Source organism: Maniola jurtina, chromosome 13 (assembly GCF_905333055.1).
Source record: "Maniola jurtina chromosome 13, ilManJurt1.1, whole genome shotgun sequence".
In the NCBI taxonomy this organism is placed as follows: Eukaryota; Metazoa; Arthropoda; class Insecta; order Lepidoptera; family Nymphalidae; genus Maniola; species Maniola jurtina.
The window spans coordinates 5,567,462-5,589,694 of NC_060041.1; the positions used below are offsets into that span (position 1 = coordinate 5,567,462).

Here is a 22,233-nt window from a genome sequence, read left to right on the forward strand (position 1 = left end):
TAAGAATAATGAAGCATTAATACTTTTAACATAGAGAAATAAAAGACAACATATCCTTAAACATAATAATGTATTGATATAACTGAACATATTATACAGTAATAATTATTTTAGTTTAATTTTTAATCATAGAACATTAACATTGTTATTTCAATGATAATTTCCATATTACATTGTTACAATTTTTTTACTAATCAGCTTCCATTAGTGTTTCAATGAAAGTGTTGCCATTTATTAATTTAGTAGTGAGTATCACAAACTCTACATTGGAATCTTCTTGCTGACTAAGACTTCTTAGTGCAGAGATTTCATGATAAGTGCAACCTCCAATAAAGAAAACAAGAATCACTCTGGGAGTTTCTATGGACGATGAGTTTTCGCTCGATATTGAATTACGTCGCGTCATACGAGGCTGTAGACTTTGGAGCTCTTCTAAAGTTGGTCCAGGAAGATTTCCTAATACATCTGCTATACCTGTTAAACCAAAATTATTATTCAAGTATACTGTGAGTCATGTCTGGTTGCACCAAGTTCTACCGTGTGGTTTTCGAGACCTCCATGGCCACTCAGTAGAAACGTTAATGGTGCAGTGGCACCACTCTTCATAACCTTTTATTTTAGCTTTTTATTCAATTTTTTTGATAAAACTAACTTAGTTTGATAGCCATTCAATCCTAACGCCAGTGATACAAACTAGTTTATTAAATAATAATACCATATTTTAATATTAACATCAATACCACTGAAATACACATTTCCATTGATAAGGAATATTATTATCTACACCTTAGATGTCTGATTTATTCATAGCTATGAATATGTTCACACTTTGTGTACAACAGTCTCAGGCTCACTTGGTCACGTCATCCAAGAAATCCTTCCATCCATGTTGGTTACTATTTTTCGTAACCAGCTACAAAGTAATACTTCGAGACCTACGGAGGCCCTCCTCTTCGATGGCACTCGCGTACCTTTCGCATTCATAATATTAGTATGGATTGTCCTCTCAAAGATCATCTGACCACAATAAAGGGGTTGACTCACCAGTCCATCCCTTATTTTTGGCTATGTGTTCACTAAGTCGGACGGTGAGCGGTACATATTTGCTTGACAGGTAGCTCTTTTCCTTCGCGTTTAGTTCAGAGTCGTCCATCGTTAGGTGTAGGGTCTGAAAATCAGGTATTTTGTGATTATTTCTAAAGTGAACATTTCTTTAGGCGCGTCAGTCGATTTTCGAATGACTAAAAACTTAAGGTTGCGTCATACCCGGGCATATAAAAGCATACCCTGGAGTGCTCTAAAGCATGGACTTTAATTACAGCTAGACTGAAAACGAATGGGTGGTATAGGTTTTGATTCCCTTTAAATTGTAATGGGTCTTAACAGACAGACAACAAAGTGATCCTAATAATAAGGGTTCCTTTTTTTCTCTGAAGATACAGAACCCAAATAACCAGGAAGAAACTCTGAAGCTTTACCTTTCTAAGTACCGCGTATTGCCTGGTGCCGGTCTGTGGACGCAGCAGCAGGCACTTCTCCAGGTTGCACAGGGAGAGCCAGGTGTTGAGGCCGTACACCTGCACCAGCTCCCGCTTGTAGTACTCCAGTACCTTGGGCTTCAGGCCTGACCCCGTCACGCATTGGAGGCAAATAAGTCGAAGTATCTACAACAATTATTATCATCATGATCAACTGACGCCGGCTCACTACTGAGCACAGGTCTCCTCTCAGAATGGAAGGGTTTGGCCATGGTATAATATGTAGAGGTGCATTTCCCGATATTCAGGTAGGGTCGATACCCAAGAGCTCAATGTGATCACTAATTTTGGGAATTGGGATGGATATATTTTGGAAAGTAAAATCCAAGGTAAGTAAGTAGGTAAAGTACCTACTTCATAATTTAAAATTGTTCTGGTTGTAAACTTATGTCCATGCTAGCTTTATGCGAATAAAATTATATCTTTTGTATAATATGTAACAAATTAATAGGTACGGTTGGCTTCAGAACTCGAGAAGCAATTCCGCAAAACTATTGCATCAAAAACCTGTCACACTTACCCTTTTTCTATAAACACGCCACACACACATAACCGTGTATGATCCACGAATATGATCATTAAGGTGCTAAACGACTTACTGCCTTTGACTGTACCTACATTAAAATGCTAGAATGTAACAAATTGATAACCTTAGTTAATGGTGCCTTCTGCGCAATGAGATCTTCTATAAAAGAGCAAACTTTTTCATTGTCTATACAATTCAAGAAATCCTCTTCACATTGGATGGTGTCGTGGAAGTCGAAGGTGTCTGTAGTCTGAAATGGTAAGTATACAAATAGTTTAATTTTAATTCAGTTTATTTGAATAAAAAGTTAAATAGTATTAGTAAATAAATAAAAATGTATCTGGACGATTTCTGTACATCAAATATATTTTGGAAATTTTAATTGGAGAAGGAAGGAAAATTATTGTTATGTCATAGAGCCCAAAAATATATATTTTATAAAATTTCGTCTGTCTGTCTGTCTGTGTACGTTCCATGCAGCAACTTCTGAACGGATTTGAACGTAACTGGACATAATTTAGCTAAGGGGGCGTTCAAGTATTACATAACGCAATTTTAACTATAATAACATTAAACATAGATGAAATGAAAAATATACACAAGCAAAAACTTATTTACGTTATCAGATCAATCCACAAACCTCTTTAATGTACTCCGCAATGGCCATGTGCGTGGCCAAGGATTGTTTGTTGGCCAACATTTGCGGCAAGCGTGATACGAACTGCTTTATTTCCTGCACCGACTTGTCGTTGTGACGCTCGTCTAACTGGGTTTTAATGACGCGAGCTTTCTTGGATAGTGCTGGTCCCACCTGTTTAAAAAAAATCGGTCAGGTGCGAGTCAGTAATTTTTTTTTAAATTTACATGGCAGTAATTTTTTTTTATTTGTTGTTATAAAGGGCAGTAGAAATACACATTCAGTGAAAACTATTTCAAGTCTCTACCTATTACGGTTCACGAGATACCTACAGCTCGCTGACAGACAAACGGAGGGACGAACGGACGGCGGAGGCTTAGTAATAAGATCCCGTTGGCGCCCTAAACAGGAAGTATTACAGACGAGAATTAATATTATACGCGTAAATATAATAATATACTATTACATATTACTATATGACGTTAGAAAGGGATGCCATAACAGTTCTGCCCTCCTCAAGCTAAAACGTCGTTAACCAACATTTGATCAAATTCGTCTTTTTAACACTATCTTACTCAGAATTTTTTTTTCTATCGACCAATCTAACCGGTATTTTCCTAGCTGCTGTAGTTTTTGATATAGCAATATGAAGAACGTCGTTAAGTAACTACCTGTTTATATAATAACAATACTTAAACGTATTTAACTGACATTGCCAGTCTAAAATGTCTCTAAGCGGCGTTAATTTTTATTGCTACAAGGTTTTTTTCTTAAATTCCGTAGCTTAAATGTCTTTAAACGAAAATGCTAGACTAAAATGTCTTTAATCACACATAAACGCGTTACAGTTTAGTTATATTTTGCAAAAAAATATTGTTTCCTAGACTGAAATGACTCTATCCCGCAATACATAACTTAAATGTCTCTAACTATTCCCGCATCTCGCCAGGTTGTAACTTTATTGTGTATTCGTTTATCCGTACATCTAACCAGATATCAATGCAAAGAACGTTTGACGAACTTTTATCAAACAATAGTTACATTTCATAAACGATATAAACCTTCTGAATACGGTACGTCAAAGAAAATGTTGCAAAAATCCTCATTATAGGGACCACGACTTGTTTGAACTTCATGGGCTATAAAATGGCCAGTATAAGTAAAAAATAAGGTCATTCACCATCCAAACGTTGAAGAGGACACACGTTAACTGTGTTTGGATGGTGACTGCAAGAAAACTAACCCTCAAGGTGGACACTACTGCTGAAGAAGCCGCTCAAGTGGTTGTACTATTGCGATCAGGGATGCGACAATGTGATGTGGCACGGCAACTTAATTTGAGTCGTTTTTCCGTGCAGCGGGTATTCCAACGGTTTCAAGAGACTGGAGGCTACATCCGGAGGCATGGATCAGGTCAACGATGCTGCACATCCGAAAGAGACAACCGCTTTATTGTGATATCTTCTTCGCGCAATCGATTCCTTTACAACGGCAGCTCCGAGAAGTTCGCAGAGCTACAGTGAGCACGTCTACGATTAGAAGAAGGTTGCAAGAGAAGAAAATTGCGGTCCGCGTACCTGCTAGGGGTCGGAAATTAACTGCATAGCATCGCAAGGAAAGGTTGCAATTTGCCCGTGAGCATGTCAACTGAACCCTCGACCAATGGAGGGCTGGACTCTTCTCGGATGAGACAAGAGTATCTTTATTTTGTTATGACGGGCGAAAGAGAGTGTACAGAAGACAAGGCGAACGATTTGCTCAGGCTTGCATAGAAGAAAGAGTAGAATATGGCGGAAGATCGAGCATGTTCTGGGGTGGCATGTCAATCGACGGGAATACGAACTTGTGTGTGTTTCCCGGACTGGAGGAGCTCTTGAACAGGGATCACTGACTGCTCATCGGTACATAACGGAGATTCTAGACGAGCATGGGCACTTTCGGACTGACGCTCTTTCAATTGTTGTAGTTACCGTTACTTTCATTGGAAAACCTCAAACATTTATAAACAATGCTAACCTAAAACGTCGCTACGGTGCGATCTTTTGTAATAAGCCACATTTTAGTTTGGCAAGTCTCCCCAAAAAACGCTACTGTAAACAAATCATTTCTATTCTTCTAGACTAAAATGTGTTTAAATTACAAGAACCGCATTTAAGTGTTTTGTTATTGATAGTTTTTAGGATCATAACCTAACATATAATGTCGTTAAAGTCGTTTAGAGTCATTTTACTTTAGGAATTATATAACTTTTTTAAGTTCCGTAAAAAGATAAAAAAAGTAAATGCAATCCAAGCCATAAACGTCTTAAAGGGTAACCTAACGACATTTAAGTTATGTAAACATAAGCCATTGTTAGAAAAAATGCTAGACTAAAAAGCCAAAACTCTCCTGCTATAATTATTATTTACTCTAGAAACTTAAAAATACAGCTATTCGAAAGTGCTCTGTTTGCTCTACATTTCTATAGTTTCAAGTCTTGTATACGTTTATTAGTTATCAAATGGCATCATTTCTTTATAAATTTGCGCTTTTTTGATCATATCTCGAAACTTGGTTTTGGTAGTTAACGACACTTTAGCTTTAGGACGGCAGAGTTATTTTTCGTGCCGATTAGAAGCTCATTGCTGCTATCAGCGCCAAAATGGCGATAATCAAGTTCAAAAGCATTTTCATATTCACAACCTGAGTGCCTGGACCGCTCGTTGTACGAGATACTTTTTATTCCACAGTTGATTCCACAGTTTGCATGTGCAAATTTCTGAAAGGCCGATAGCGCGTCGGCGGTTCACCAGGTGCTGCAAATGTTCATGGCCGGCGGTAATCACTTAACATCAGGTGACCCGCCTATTCGTTTACTCGCTATTTTTATTAGAAACAAGACATGCCGTCAATCGCATATGTAGCGTACTGTGTAAAAAAGTGCGAAGTGATAACGGTATACCTAAGCTAATACTAACCGTGGTAAAGTTACAGTCCCTCAGTTCAGCGAAGAGTTCCTCGCTAGAGTTGAGGATGATGCGTTTCCGTTCGCGCGCGGTCACTTCAGGGCTCGCGTCGTCCGGGCTGACGAACTTGTGGCCGGGGAATGTGGCCGTGGAGTTTTTTATACCGTACAGTTCGTCTGAGTCCAGAAAAGAAAACAGTTACTACACCCAACACTACCACTACTTTGGGCTACTGCCCAAAAAAGGAGTTGTTTTCAGGTTTCATATTAACTATGCATGTATGTGTGAGTTTCTTTATTTCACCATAACTTCTAAATTCCTGAACAGATTCGGATCTATGGGGTATCGTTAAAATCCTAACATCCAGAGTGACACTTGCTATAAATTTTCTAAAAAAACAACATTGCAGAGCAGTCGAGTTTTATATTTTAATAAGACTTGTTTATCATACTAGCCTTTTTTCACTATAGGTCCATGCTTAGCCACAATCACATCTGATGGAAAGTGATGTTGTGGATAAAGATGGGACGCGTTTGCCTAGTCACTCATTGCTAGCTAAATGCTTATTATTACACGTACTTTGCTGCTCTTTGTTTAGCTGATAAAGCAGGTCCCATACCTGCTGATTAACTGATGCTGATGCTGATCAACGTCTCCAACTCACCAATAAGCCCCTCATAGGTGAGTTGCGTGGACATGACGCTGGTGAAGTCTATGGCGCGGTCCAGCAGCAAGAGCTGGTCGATACAGGACGTAGTCGCGCCGCGCGGACCAGTACCTTGCTCCTCCTTGTTCAACCGACAAAGCAGGTCCCATACCTATCGAAATTACAGAAAAATATGCACCAAATTGAGAACCTTCATCAACTTTCGTGAGACCAACTGTTATCTTTCATTTGCTACAGGCGAGGGATAGGAACAAAAATATGTCACATACTATTATATACTAATATTATAAATGTGAAAGTGTATCTGTTTGCTAGCTTTTCAACTCCCATTCGTTTAGTCAACGAGACTTTGTACAGGGATGGCTTGCACCCGGGGATGGACATTTTATTATTAACAGTAATTTTTTATCCCAGCAAATCAAAGATTTCCCACGGGATTCTAAAAAATACCTAAATCTACGTGGATTAAGTCGCAAGCAACATTTATTTGTTACTGAGATAGCTTGCATTTTAAAGATGGACATGGGATACTTCTTATCCTAAAAACGAAAGAGTTCCCAAGGAATTTTCAAATCTTAAATGCACGCAGACGAAGTTGCAGGCATCATTTAGTAATAATATAACAGAAAAATAAACTCAACGTACTTGCTTAGCAGCATTGCCTTTGCCATAAACACGTGGAATGATTCCGTAAAGTTGCTGTATGGTGCGCAGTGCCTGCGCTGAATTATACAAGCATGTGGGATCCCCTTCCAAATAGTTTTCTCTGTTCAAAAGAAAAAAATCTTAGAATTATTTTTTGATTGAGAAAAACAACTTAATATCATTCAGTGGTTGGCATGTCTCGCAGGCAACACATTTAAACATTTTTTTCAATACTGAAAGTCATTACTAAGTCGATCGGTCTCAAGTGGATAACATATATGGGCTGTATTTTTTCTGGCGCGTCTGATGCGGCTCATGAGTTTCATCCGTAATGTGCGAGCATAATACTCCGACAGAGCTCACACCTGGGCGCGTTAGGAACCCTTAAGAAATATACATAATGTATAAATATATGGTAACAAATACAATTTGATTGCTGAAAATAATATTCAAATGTTTACAAAATCCTTATCAATAACATAATATTGTGATTAGTTGCTCATTAAAAATAATCATTAAGGCCTGAAACATACTAGGTACACCATATTGTGACACCAGCTGAGACTGAGTTAAATCAATTCTAATTAACATTATACTTAAATGTGAAATTTTGGATATTCGTTACACCTTCATTGCGTTGTAATTAATGTATGGAACTGTATGAAACATGGCAAACCGCTTGCGTAAAGCGTGGACGTATGCGTAACCCGGTGTGTTAGGGGTTTACGCGCGTCACTACGCACGTGTCACGTGTACGCAATTGGTGTGAATCGGTCTTTTAATAGTTTATTTTAATTATTGTAATAAACACGCGTAGGCGCGCGTTCAGCTTAACGTACTGCTATGCTGTAGTGTTTTTCATCCTCTCAGTTCAAGTCAAAATTTACCTAAAGTCATTCTGCAGTTCCAAGGACATGACGTCACTGTCAAAGGGGAAGATGTCACATTTGAACTCCTGCAGTGACAGGTTAGAGAGTACTCCTCTGTTCTTTAGATGTTTCTCACAGAGCTCACTCTTTCTGGGCACAAAGAACAAGTGGAACTCCACAGGAGAAGTTTGTTTTGTCCTGCAAGGAAAAAAGAATTAAGTTGCTGTTTAAAATCAATGAAAGCTCAACATATAGGCAGAGCCTCACGCGGACTGGCCATTGTGAAGATAAAATATAATATTTATAGAACGAAATGCAACAAGCACCCGTCGCCCAAGGTGCTTTTAAATAGTGTCCAAAGTGTGAAATTAGTATGAGACATACTAATTTCACACTTTGGACGATTGTCACCTACTGTTTGCATGTACTTTATTTGCATTTTTTTTATAAGTTAGTTCCTGAATACAGTCTTATCTTGATAAAAAAAATGGAATGAAACTGCATAGTTACATCATAATTCATAAGTCATATCCTTAGTTCATAGCTCATTGGTTGATACCTACAAATATTCATAGCATTAATGGTTTTTTTATCTTTGTTATCAAAACTACAAGTATTGTTGAAGTTTTTCCTGTTTTTATAAAACAAGTTGATTAATTCCGTTTGATTTAGGATCCAGAATGCAAGCTCAATAGTAGCCAAACTGATTTTGACATGTAGAACATCTGGCACAGTAGTATAGCTCAAGCTGGCATCCTCGAAACAGACAAACTACATTTCACCCAAGTAAAGTTCCTATACGATTTTTAAAAACCTAAATCCATTAAGTTGTGGGCACCATCTAGTTGCAGATAAAGCTTGAGCTAGGAGTAGCTATACTTTAGTGGAATGGGTGGACTTTATTCAAACTTGCATGTATATAGAAACTATTACTAATTCAGTATAAATAAATACCTCAAAGAATGGATGTAATCCACAACAAGGTCCATAAGTGCCAACTTTGGGCGAGCTATGAATATTATGTGTTTGACAGATATAGTGGGCAGGCTGCCCGGTCTCAGGGGAAACATGTCCACTACTTCATGCTCCTTCAGCAAGGAGTACTGTGCTACCAAACCTACAGGTCCAGCTAACCATTCATCCCAGATTGTCACCTGTAACAATAAGGAAACCTATATAAATACCTATAGTATAGTAAGTAAAATAATATATTATTTGTATAACTTAAAAAGAAGTTGCATGAAACTTTTAATATACTAGCTTACTAATTAATTTACCCCATTAGGGTTTAGATTTTCAAAAATCATGCCAAATTTCAGCCTGATTGTCTAGTAGTTTGAGCTGTGCGTTGCTAGATCAGTCAGTCAGTCACCTTTTCTTTTTATAAATATACAGTGGTGGTCATATAATTAAGAACGATTTGTAGTCCCAGTCTTTCTTTATCAATATCATGTTTTATGTAGCTCTGTGTTCCTTCTTAGAAGTAGTTAATTATGTTTTGACTTAGCCACATAAATCGGCAAACTGGATTACGAATAGGAGATATGAAATCGCCAAATATTTTTTAATAAATCTCATTTACTTCCAATAGTAACGAATTCAAACACAGATGTAGCTGGACAAATAATTTAGAACGAATATTAAACTGGTTTGAGAATTACTATAGATGAAACTTAAGTTAAATAGATTACATAAACATGAAAAATAATCCTTTTAAACTAAAATTGATGGTTAGTGGCATGTCCATAGTTTTAAATTACTGCCTTTCGGCGGCGAGGCATTAACTCTATCAATTTTTGACATTTTTCAAGAGAAATAAAGCTCCATTATTCCAAATAAACATCGTAATGCTCTTAAAATTGCTACACTGTCGTTTGATTACACTTTTCTTGGCTTCACACTAAATATTTTCAATTGAATTTAGATCTGGACGTTAGCTGGCTAGTCTAAGACAGAAACTGACTGTGTTATGCAGAATTTCTCAACGGTGTAGGCTTCGAAATTCGGATCATTGTCGTTCTGGAATATCCAAATAGCTGAAAGCACTTCATCAGCATACGGTAACATTGTTTCTTCCAGTATGATTTTGTATTGGAATTGATCCATGCTTAGGTATCAGCCTAACAAGTCCAACTCTATGCCCAGAAAAGCACCCCCAAATTTTCGTGTTTTCTTCGTCATGCTTTAATGTCAGTTTTGTGTCCTTGGAGTCAAATGCTTTATTCGGAGGTCAACGTACGTATCATTTTCCATCTGAATTCACTCTGTTTATTTTTGTTTCATCAGAAAAAATATCATTTTTTCACTGTCTGACAGTCCAGGTTTTCATACGTCTTTGCAAATGTAAGACGGGCTTACCTATGACAACGTTTCAACATGGTTACCTTCCTTGTTTTCCTTCCATACAACTTCTTTTCTACCAAACGCCTTTGAATAGTGCGTGACGAGATCGCTGAAGGGTTGTTTTCACCAAAATATTCTTTTCTTAGCTCGCTAGATCCTTTGAGAAGATTTTGGAACGATATTCGTATCATCTCAACGAAATTTCTTTCTCAATTTAGGTACGCGCGAAATATTTGACGTCGTTTCATACGTGTTAAAATGCTTCATAGAATTGAAAACCATTGTTTTCGAGCATTGGAAATAATCAGCTATCTTTTTATGCGACTAATTCTTCTCACAATGTTTTGTCATGACTTCATTTGTAGATTTATCACAAGTTTTACTTGTACCCATTATTTTTATAAAATAATCAAGTTTAATACTTTTACAGCATTAAATGGCGCCAAAAATTATACGAAAAGAGACTTAACCACTGAGGTTCTCTATTTAAACTTGAATAAAAAAATGAACAGTTCAGCGTTCTTAATTATATGACCAGCCAGTCAGTAGTAGCACAAGATTCAGATCTAATGTTATAAATGTATCTGTTAATTAATTAAATAATAATGTATATAAATGAATACACTAATAATATGGAAAAGTTTTGTGATACCAAGAGATATGAAAAATAATACATGCATTGAGTTATACTAGTTTATCAAAAAAATAATGATCTTTAAATAATCGTTCTTAATTATATGACCACAACTGTAGATATCGTAAACATGGATAATAGTATGCAAAAGAACTAGGTTTAGAAAACAACAATTTTTGTTGCTCAGTTAAGTTTATTCATTTTCAGGCTTTTTAGGTTAGATAATAAAAACTGTAGTCAAGTGCGAGTCAGATTCGCCTACCAAGAGTTCCATAGCTTGGTAAGACACATATAAATAGTTAAGTACATATTTAGTTAATGCAATCTATTGTCTCAAAAACAAATCTTTAATTTTTAGGATTGCAAAACCAAGTTTGTTTGTAAAGGTTTGCTGATTAGCTATTCAACATTTGTTTCGCTACTTCGCTCTACTTGGCCTCGCAGGCTCGCTTCATATAAGACCTCTTTTGTGAGTTTTTGGCTTTATGCTTTACAAAAACACTAGGGGTAAGATATACAAGTCTCCACGAAGCAGAGTGATGAAATTTTATTCTAGGATACAAATATATAAACCAAATAGTAAACAAAAGTAGAATATTATTAATTAATAAGAACCTTTTTTCCTTCACACAACTGCAAGAGATTTAACAACTCTTTTCTCAAAGTTTCTTGTAATATAGCAACGTTTAACCTTCCGCCCGATAGGTGAGAACTCATTTTAGTTTCCTTCATCACTGAAAACTGAAAATTTTAAGTATATATAAGAATTGTTTTTATTTTATTTAATATTTTAATAAGTTTAAACCACACAATATCACACCCAAATGTTTTGCTTTTGTTGTACAGACTACAGCGATTTTGTCACTGACAGTTGACACTGACAAATGACACAATGACAAATCTGGACAAGTGACAGAGCAGTGTTTCCAGTTTCCATTTACGATTTACCCTAGTTTTTCTAGGAATTATCCTTGAATAATCCTAAAAATCATCGACATTCTGATTTACGGAAATTATTTTAATAAACTTTGATAATACTGGCCACATATTATGAGAAATTGACCAACAGAAATTTTGCACCCCACTGCGGAATTCACTACCTAACTAGTACTATCTACTTACCGTCTCTAATCTAGCAACTTTTTAATAGATTATGGGGTCCAAAAACCTAATAATAACGAGCATAATGTGACCTTCCAGCATATATATTTTCTAACAATAGCTGATCGTAACATCCAACCATCACTTACAACAAATAATCTAAGTATAATAACTAGTTACAACTTAGAAGATCCAATCCTTGATTACGGTTTTAGCATTACTAATTAAATTATATTATTATGGTAAACTAAAATTAGATTCATTAAGTAATCATTAACTATATTAATTAGGAATTTGAAGGAATCCTCTTCAGTTTTTTTTAAATAATTACTGTCTGGATAGCTTTGAGTGTAAGCCCTGGTATCCCCTGTGATCCTGTCAAGGTAAAATTCATCCTGAGCCATACATCATTATCATCATGATCAACCAATCACTAGCTCACTAATGAGCATGTGTCCACCACACTGGCTAAGTGCGGCCTGGTAGACTTCACACATCTTTGAGAGCATTATGGAGAACTCTCAAGAAACCAGATTTCCTTACGATGTTTTGTTTCACCTTTAAAGCAAGACGTGATATTTAAATAGCCAAATGTAAAAGATGTCATTTCAACCTGTAATTTGGTGAAATTCCTAAAAGTGGCAATACTGAGGTCTTAGTGACAGTAAATGTCAGTGTCAAAAAATGTCAATAATTTTCATAAATATGTCCTCATCTTTACTCTATGGTCTCAATAAATTAAATTAGACCGGCAAAAATCAAACATCAAAGACCAAACAATCACACCGTCATAGGGCGCAAATGATTATGAATTCTTTTTATTCATTTTGTATCTCTAACAGAATTGTCTAGACTTGTTCTAGACCATTACTTACATGAAGTTACATACAAATACACCACAAAATAATATATTACCTAGTATGTACGCTTTATATAGAATTTAGCGGTGAATTATTGTGATAGTGTAGCCAAAGATGGACACGAGAAATTGCTAATCAGGTTGCCGAAGGTAGGTACAGTAATTAGTTTAGTTTTATAAATCTTTTTAGGTAGGTAAATACGAAATACTTACACCTACCTAACTACCTAATCTTTTTGCACGCGACATCGGTTCTTTGATGCCCGCGACTTCATCGCTGCGATCCCTGCGATTTAGTTTTTTTTTTAATTGCTTGAGAACTCTTTGATTTTTTTCTGCAGATTCTGCCAAGATTCTGCCTTTATCTATTTCTAACATGATAAAATCTATTTCTGTGCCTAGTCGAAATCGCTAAAGCTAAATATGCTGTGGAAACGTAGTAGCTAAAGGTAACAGACAAACAGACACTCTTTCGATTTATAATAATGATTTATAACAAAATATGGATTGGCTTTGCCAGAAATATTACTAGTAGGAAATGACCAATCTACCTCTAATCACCCACGGCCGAAACCTTGATACTAGATCAAGACCAGAGGAAACTTTGAAAGTTTCGAATATGGTAAGTAAATCAATAACCTAAGCATTTTATTGGTAAGTAAAACGCTTACAATAATTTCGTATAATTTTCTAAAAATGACCCCATTGGAATTTAAACTCTGGACATAGACCTATAGGCTCCGGACCTCTTTCTGACAAATCGCTAAGTAACGCACCATTTCAGCGAAGTGGTAAGTAGATAGGTACCTAAGTATCAAGAAATATTATACTACTTTCTATTTGCAAGACTAGCCCCCGATAGATGCCGATGGAAGCAATTAATATGCACGGGGTAGCAAGAATACCAGGACCACGATCTTCACAAATGAAGGAACAACTAAAGAGAGCGAGATACTGCTCTCTAACGAGAGGTTTTTATTTTCAGTTCTTTTTACTATTGGGTCCATTTCGATAATTTTGAAATGGGACCAAGTACCTACCTACCAAGCTATTAAAGGATATCTACGAAGGACGAAGGTACTTACAGCATAATTGAGAAACGCTTAGACTTGGGCATGTCTTTATTTTGATTAGAAGAAGGAGTGTTATTTTACCTCTGGTCGACATAAATAGCTTTGTATTTGAAATAACATTCAACACAATCTGGCCAATCAGCCATTTTTTCCAGCGGGCGGTACGTGCCCGAATTTCAGAGTAGGTAGGTATACCATCTATATGAGGGATAGATAGGTATTGCTTCAGGACCTTATCACTTGCGTACCGCTAGCAGCCGACTGCGCGCGGCGCGACATCGATTTTTCCATCAAACAAGCCATTTTCAACCATCAGTGAGATTGTAAACACGTTTAGCTCAGAATCCAACGATCCAGCATAATTGTATTGATAAAAAGTGAGACATGTGAGTGTCTTCCGCGTAAATAATGCAACACATTTCGTCCGCTCTCGACAATGGCCGCACAAAATAAAGGTAGGTACGTTTACTTTTACTAGAAAATAAACGATTTGGCTAATTCGAGCTGGTTATTTTCCCTTTTTTACTATGCAAATAGTATGATAATAGGCTAAGGTCGTATTTTGTAGAGCAGTCTAACTGCCGGAGTACCTATGTACATCGTCGTTTTGACAGAAAGATAACAGAGAGTGGGCGAGGAGTGGCCATGTGATGTTTAGTATTGTTTTTACGAGAGATAATAAGTTTAGCTCTCTTAGCTTTATAGTAAACTTTTGTCATTTTGGTATTAATCTACTATATACCTGTATACTATACCTACTATATATTATGTACCTAATATTCTCTTTTCCTTCACCCGTAGCCGGCCATATAACAAAGCTACCTTCCGACTATAGTCACAATAATGTTAATAATTTTGTTAATGTATTATAAGCAATAAGCATGTATTAAAAAGGCGCGTTATTATATTCACTAAATAACGATATTTTGTCACCTAGAACGGTTTTGTCTACTTAGGTTTGCTAAAACACAAGTTAAGGGATGACATAGCCGGAATTTGATTAATGATAGACGTACCTAATCATCCTTGCCCTACATCTCCGTGATACCCGAAAGCTTATCATTCTAATGGGAAGGGTGCTCAGGTATGATTAATATCTTCAAGCTCAGTTATCAAGCACATTTTGTAAAGTCTTGAAGCAAAAAATATTCAGGAAAAGCATTTGGAACGCCTAGGCAATTAATCTTGGTTTCCAGAGTTCCGTTGGATTTCAGATCGAGAATAATAATGAGATTTGGAAACGCTTAGGAAGGAATTGGAAATCCCAAATAGGCAAATTTCTAAACCTTCATTTTGAAGAAACTTGCAAATGAATTTTCACCAACTTTATTGTACATTTGGTAACTAAAAGCCTCAATATTTCGTTTTTTTTTTTTTTTAATTAAATTCCCTATTTGTTACATATACTTGCAAATACTTGAAATAATTATTCTTCTAATATAATTATTTCAAGCGAAGTTGCATGAAGAAGCATATTATTATGAAACTTGACTTCTCCAGTGTTCAACGCTTATTGTTTAGTGGGATATTAATGGAAAACTTCGCGGAAAGTCTGAGAGGGCTCTCTCCGTCACTCGTTTCATACAATCGTAGTTCCAATTTCATTTGAATATTAAGCAACCAAAGTCCATGTTTTGCAGACATATTCTAGAAACTAATATCTATGTCTGTGGTTTTCCAGATTTCTGTTAAAATATTCGGTTTAAAAGTTACGCGGTCTTAAAAATTTTCATACAAATCCTTGAGCCCCTGTAATTTTAAAACTACATATTTTTTGAAAAATCAAAAAACACCAAAGACACAGATATTAGTTTCTAAAATATGTCTGCAAAATTTCATGGACTTTGGTTGCTTAATATTCAAATGAAATTGGAACTACGATTGTATGAAACGAGTGACGGAGAGAGCCCTCTTAATATTCATTCTAGATCCCCGTTTGGGCACAAAACACAACTTTGAAATTGAATTACTACTCGTAGGTAGATACAGGTCCAACTTTTATGTTGAAAGTACTTATTTAAAACTAAGTACTATAAAGATAGGACCTAAATTAGTTTGTAGACTTACACATACGCACTTAGGTTGGTACCTACTGAGTAGATTATCATTGTGTAGTGGCTTATACAAATACGTAGGTATAAAACTAAAGGCTGGAAATGTCTGTAACGGAACTGTTAGATGATAACAATATACTTCTGATAATGAGGACGGTAGGCTGGCCTAGTTGTGTACAGCTAAAAGCATGTTAGCTATTAAATGGATGAAGGAATTTTGTATGTGCAAAAGACTATCATCCGTTCTCCGCATCCCCTATTTATCACTTACATTAGATACGAGAAGTTTGTACCTACCTACCCTAATATACCTACCAACCCAAATCACAATCTTTGTTCCACATCACTAATAAGACCTTATAACTTCGTAATCTATATTTGCTCTACATAACATTATAAATATTATGATATGATATGCACGAGAAAACATAACACTTAAACCCTTCGTTGTCATAATATATAAGTCAATGTTCGTTGTACTTATAAAAATATTTTTTGACAATGATCAACAATTACTTAATGATTTCGGACCATAGATATGTATTTCGGATCATGTTTCGGACCCATTTCTTAATCTAAGCATCGGATAGCCGGGCAGTCAACCACAAGAGCAGAAGTTTGTGTCAGAAGTTTTTTGACATCCAACCACCAATATTCCTTAGATTGATGATTGGTGAAAGGCTGGATAAAAGTGAAGCCACAGTTAAATCAAGATAATATAAGATTCATAAAGCAATTCACATCATTATAACTTTATTTCTATGAGTAGGATTAAGTGGATTTGCTTTCAAAGATACTCTACCTAAAACATGAAAAGACCTCTTGCATCCATATATGAGCGTGGGCAGTACGTTCTCAATAAGCCCTTGACAGCTGAAGCCTATTATGTGTATATATTTTCAATAGATGTTCAGAATAGTTGTACTTAAAGCTCTTATTGTGTAGGCGCAATTCATTCTCCTACAAAAGGATGTACTACTTTCTCCTAAAAATCTTCCTAATTGGAACATTTTATTGAATATATTACACGTATTTATTACACGTTGACATGTTGAGAATAGATAAATGGTAGAAGAATAATGCTCAATTCGCCTAAAGAGTCCTTCCTATGCCTGAGGCGCGGTTAGTGTGCTTACAGAATATACAGACAAGCGATCCTACATACTTTGTTGACGACAGGGGTGACTGATGCAGCCGTCGAAGTGCGAAAGTGCGTCTGTCTGTTTGTCTATCTGCTAGCTTTTCACGGTTTATCCGTTTAACCGATTTTGACGATATTTGGTACAGAAAAAATTAGCTTGCATCTCGGAGAACGACATAGTCTACCTACTTTTATTCCAGAATATCAAAGAGTTCCCACGAAATTTTTAGAAAACCTAAGTTTAACGAGGACGAAGTCAAGGGCATCATCTATTTGGCGGCAGCTTGCCGTATACAGATATAGGTTAATTTTTAATACCGGAAAATCGAAGGGTTCCCTTGTAATTTTTGGGATCGCGTAGAACATTCAACAGTTGAACTTCTTTGACAGTTGAAAGGGCAGAAGAAGTTATGCCTGCGGCCACGGCGGCCGACCCCAACGTCGAACAGAAGGAACGCCTGATAGCTGCTGTCAAAAAAGAAGTCAAGCAATTGATGGAAGAGGTATGCATGTTTGAAATAATATCGTCTACCTAAGCTCTATCTCTGAGTCTGGAGTGGTGCAGCGGAAAGACGCTGACGGCGATGTTACGTGGGTTATAGAGCAAAGAGCCCACTGCCGCCAGACCTTCCTTATTTTCTGAGAAATAAAATGAGTGGGATAGAGTTATAGTACTAGTTACTAGTACTATAAACTAAACTATACTAAAAGTACATATTAGTAACTAATGTGTACTTTTAATGTAGGCATATTTACTGTGCTTGTACCGTGGACCAATTTTATAGGTAGGGCAACACAAAAATTCAACCTCTTTACAGCGTCTTCGCCGAAGACGACATCCCCGATATTTAACTTCACCAAAACGTGGACTGACGGCACGGGCTCGAAGGCGTACGGACTAATCAAGGCCAACCAAACCATCCATCCTAACGTCATCCTAAGCCGTGGTGCGAGCCTCACAGGAGGCACCCTTAGGAGGACGTTACCTTCCGATCTCTCCAATTATTTCTTAGAGACCCAGGACTCACCCCAGGTGGAGTTCCGCGCTCGCCACCCCACCCGGTGACGCTGTAGCGGCTAGTAGGACCCATAAGCAGCATACTCAATCCGAAATTACTATGATGCAGTTTGATTATGCAAACCAATGCGTTGAGGCTTCGCTATGATGCTGCATCGTGTACGTAATCCATAAAATCAACAAATATAAAACTGATAAGTAGAGCATAGTCTGGCAAGGAGGATGCCATCTGCCGAACATACTCAATACAAGCTGCCTCGTATGCTGAGATCTATAGTCCGCACTTTGACTTTGCTCAGACTTGAGACATAGTTGAAACGAGACAGCGTTATATACCGCTGGCATAAATCTGTTTCGTTTTAACTTAAACTTAGTCTAAGCAAAGACATAGTACGCTCATAGATTTCAACCGTAGTGTGTGGATGCGGGATCAAACAACACTGGAAGATCAGCCTGATGCGGTTTGATTATGCAAACCAACGCGTTGAGGCTTCGCTATGATTTCCTTAATATCAATTGTATCAACAAATATAAGTACAATCTACGATTCTTAGAATCTATAAAACATTATTGAGCGGAGTCGAGCTAATAAATCTTATTGAAGAGAAATAATTTAATTATATTAATTATTGTTAAGCTAATTGTCGAAATGCTCGAGTACCTAATATACCAAACAATACTTGCTAATATTATTAAAAGTTCATAGATCAAGAAGTACTTATAACTTTTTATTTAATTAAATGATGTAGTAGTACCCTAGCTACTCATTTTTATGACCGTTTATTTTCCCCGAACCGAACCGATAGAAAGACATATCTTTTACAATAGGCTTTTAAATTAAATATATCTAGGTACTTATAGGATTTTGTAGTTGCTTTACTTTTGGTAGAATCTAGTGTAATTTAAATAAATGATACCTAATAAATATAATGTAGATATAATAATATATTATGTAATCTAGACAAAGAGGTGTACATTTGCTATCGCTAATTTCAAAGGTTTGTAATCTTCAATCAGGCTGTCACTCGGAAGTTTGTCCACGAGGAAAGCGGAGGGGTGACTGCTCTGTGCGGCGCGGTTGAAGCCTGCCTCGGTCAAGGGCTGCGGCGTCGCGCCCTCGGGCTATTCAAGACCAGCTCTACCACTGCCCTCTTACATAAGATTGCCAAGGTTAGTGGGACCTGTTGATATAACAAGATTGGCACCGGTTATGCTCGTATTGCACTACTAAAAGAGCGATTTCAGTTAAAGCGTTTTTTGGACGTGTAAGCTCGTTTTTGTACGCGCGTATGCGCGGTTTTTGTTACACACACATTTCGTTGCAATATCATCATCTGGGACTTCTGCAAAATATGCTGGCCACGCTGCTAGGTATTGTACGCCGGCTGTTAACAAACAATAATTTAATTTATTATTATGATAGGTTCGAACTCCGAACGCATTTGCGCAGCGCTGCGCACCGCAGTATTGTGGCCGCGCCCTTACGGGACGTTGTAGTGCCTTGCTCCCTTGCTCCATACAAAGTCATATTTTAAACTGTATTTGCCGCGCCGCGTCGCTCATGTGCGCTTTGCTCCATACAAACTCATATATTAAACTAAGTAGAGGATGCCCGCGACTTCGTCCGCATGGATTTAGGTTTTTAAAGATCCCGTGGGAACTGTTTGATTTTTCGGGATAAAAAGTTGCCTATGTCCGTCCCCGGGATATAAGCTAACCCTGTAGGTACCAAACGTCTGAATCAATAAAACTGTTGGACCGTGAAAAAGTAGCAGACAGACAGACCGACACACTTTCGCATTTATAATATTAGTATGGGTATTTGCCGCACCTAGTCGCGCAGTGCAACCCAAGTGCGTTGGGACTCATGGGAGTTGGGACCATTATGATACAAATTAATTTTGTTCGATTTTATCTATAAAAATATTTTTGATGTGGTACCTATCAGTGAAAGAGGTACTCGTAGGTACTTACCTACTGCAATAGTTGGCGGGCGTTGGACATCAAAGATTTCGTATCGTTTATCAAAGTCAAAGCCTTGTGACATATTCGCAGTTTGCACAAAAGAAGACTTTTACTCGCATATTTTTTGTTCCACTATTGAATTGCGCTTATGAAATATTCAAAGCTAAAAAGCGTAGGTACCTACTAGGAATAGGAAACGAACTATTTTCAGTGGTACTAGGCACGTGTAGCATATATTTTCTATACAATTTAATTGTTTCAGAAAATAGATGTGCTCTAAAAACTCAGGTTATGAAAATCCATACTGCTGAACTTACGTTTTAATGGATGTGAGCCTGACAAGTTCCTCGATCATGCCTGTGCCTGGTTGGCACGGTGCATCCGCCATCAGAAACATGATTAAGACTCTGAACACGTCAGGGCTTATAGCACTAGATTAAAACCTCAAAACATGCTTGTTCATCTTCTCGGCTGTTTTGATACCTATGAAACTGAAATCGTTGATGGGCGTATTATGCAAAAGCACTGGACAGATTGAGATAGGAGTTTTGTGGTTCATATGCGTATTCAATCTAGTTCTAGTCAGATTCGTAAATACAGTAGATACATCAACTTTGTTTGAAATAGCTCTGGTAGTAGCTATAGCTAATTCAAATTTTATGCGGGCAAATCCAAGGGAACTCTACTAATTTATATCTTTGCAAGCGTGTTTTTCAGGTCTCAGGGAAAAGCCTTACCAAACGCAATTCCAAAATTCTTGCCGGTTATTTAGGACCGCAAATATTTTATGAATGCGTAAAAGTTATAGTAAGCTCCCTCGAAGGGGATTTTCTCTCAAGAGTTTAAAGGCTCAGGCTTAATATCGGCTTATGTATAAAATATTCAATAACGCCTTAGCTGAGCTTTATGTTTTTTTCCACAAGCTTTATTTAATAGATTTTAAGTAGTTATAATGTTGAAAAACTATTAACATTTAATAATCCCCTTCCATACGAATTTCGTCAAAGGGCCTCGAAGGCCAATCTCTTCAGAGATTAGCCTCCTGCGCAGGATATACCTATAGTGGAAAGTGAGTAAGGGTGTGCGTAATCACAGATGCAGTCACTATAGCCTCATTCTCGTAGCCCAATAGGGCGGAAAACACGACACGACTGGAGAGATATCAGGCGCAGGACGGAGGACCGACAGCTTCATAATATTATATTCATCGAAGCACGTTGGTGAAACACCGCTAACTTCCCTCTGGGCTGGTGTGTACGTACTGAAAAATTCTTGACAGAAAAACCCAATAGGTAGGTATATTCTACCACTAGAGTCTGGCTCTAGAGTCTAGAGTCTAGATCGAAGAGGCAGCTTATTAAGATTTATCCACCTTAATTAGGTTGGTTAAGGTTTGCAAGGATGCAACTAAAAATTTTATCCTTTTATAGTTTTGATAAATAAAATACGACATATTAATATAGGTACGTACTATGTTACTAATACATAATTATGTATGCAAAACTCACGATTAAAATCGTTGTTCAGACTCCAATTTAATGTCTTTGTTCTTCATATCAAATTCCTCTTCATATTACATTTCATGATTCTTTCATGATTGCTAATTACCTACACATGCCTGCCTACCTACTTGAGTGAACGTTAATTTTTCATAAGCTCCAAGGAAAATAACAGTTAGTTTCTACTCAGTGGTATTTATCTACTCATTTCCTGAAAGTCGCTCGCGTTTTCATTATTTTTAAGCGCTTGTGAAGGGTTCCTGCGAAGCACTCGTTTTGCAGATTTTGCAGATTGAAAATAAATTCTGTTTGTGAAATGTATTTCTGGATGAAATGAAATGCAATTATGCAGCTCTTTGAGTTACTCGTAGGTACTCGTATATCTTTGAGAATCTAGGTCTTTGGAATCTCAAGCATAAACAAAAGAGCACTAAATTTAATTAACTTCTCAGGAGGAGCTCGCTTTAAACTCAAAAGATTGTTTAGAAGCTAGATATTATTAATTAGCTTTGTACCATTTTATGCGTAGGTTTTATGGCAGGTAACAAAAAAAAATTAAATTTCATTAAAGTTATAAAATTAATCTTTCTTACCTAATTCCAAGCTTTTTATTATAACTTTATTTAAATATAACATTCGGTAAGAAGACGAAAAACCTACCTAATAACCTATCTAGATGTAAAGCCTTGATACAGAGACCTAGATATAAAGTGGTAGGA

General features: G+C 36.9%; 2 protein-coding genes across 4 annotated transcripts in view; one reads left to right on the plus strand and one right to left on the minus strand.

The window, feature by feature from the left end:
• Positions 1–53: 53 nt before the first annotated feature.
• On the minus strand, positions 54–11,657 carry LOC123870864 (vacuolar protein sorting-associated protein 33A). Its single transcript, XM_045914342.1, has 11 exons — positions 11,420–11,657; positions 8,782–8,981; positions 7,846–8,025; positions 6,959–7,079; positions 6,311–6,464; positions 5,659–5,822; positions 2,705–2,875; positions 2,189–2,314; positions 1,479–1,664; positions 1,045–1,168; positions 54–474 (listed from the first exon to the last, which is right to left on the minus strand). The coding sequence occupies exons 1-11, from the start codon at positions 11,534–11,536 to the stop codon at positions 191–193; spliced, it is 1,827 nt and encodes a 608-aa protein (XP_045770298.1). The 5' UTR covers positions 11,537–11,657; the 3' UTR covers positions 54–190.
• A 2,433-nt stretch (positions 11,658–14,090) lies between these two features.
• LOC123870857 (small G protein signaling modulator 2-like) overlaps positions 14,091–22,233 on the plus strand; it is a 35,143-nt gene continuing 27,000 nt past the window's right edge. For all 3 annotated transcript variants that reach the window (XM_045914326.1, XM_045914327.1, XM_045914328.1), the window contains exons 1-3: positions 14,091–14,292; positions 17,423–17,535; positions 19,068–19,220. In XM_045914326.1, coding sequence (XP_045770282.1) covers positions 14,274–14,292; positions 17,423–17,535; positions 19,068–19,220 — 285 coding nt within the window. In that variant the 5' untranslated portion in view covers positions 14,091–14,273. The remainder of the gene's footprint in view (positions 14,293–17,422; positions 17,536–19,067; positions 19,221–22,233) is intronic.

Bases quoted from the DNA above. Each gene is read 5' to 3' on its own strand.
- LOC123870864 (XM_045914342.1), bottom strand. From the start codon at position 11,536: ATGAAGGAAACTAAAATGAGTTCTCACCTATCGGGCGGAAGGTTAAAC. The intron at 8,982-11,419 runs GTTCTTATTAAT...TTATTGTTACAG, and splicing joins AGTTGTGTGAAGGAAAAAAG to GTGACAATCTGGGATGAATG. The intron at 475-1,044 runs GTGAGTCAACCC...TTGGTTTAACAG, and splicing joins CAAAAATAAGGGATGGACTG to GTATAGCAGATGTATTAGGA.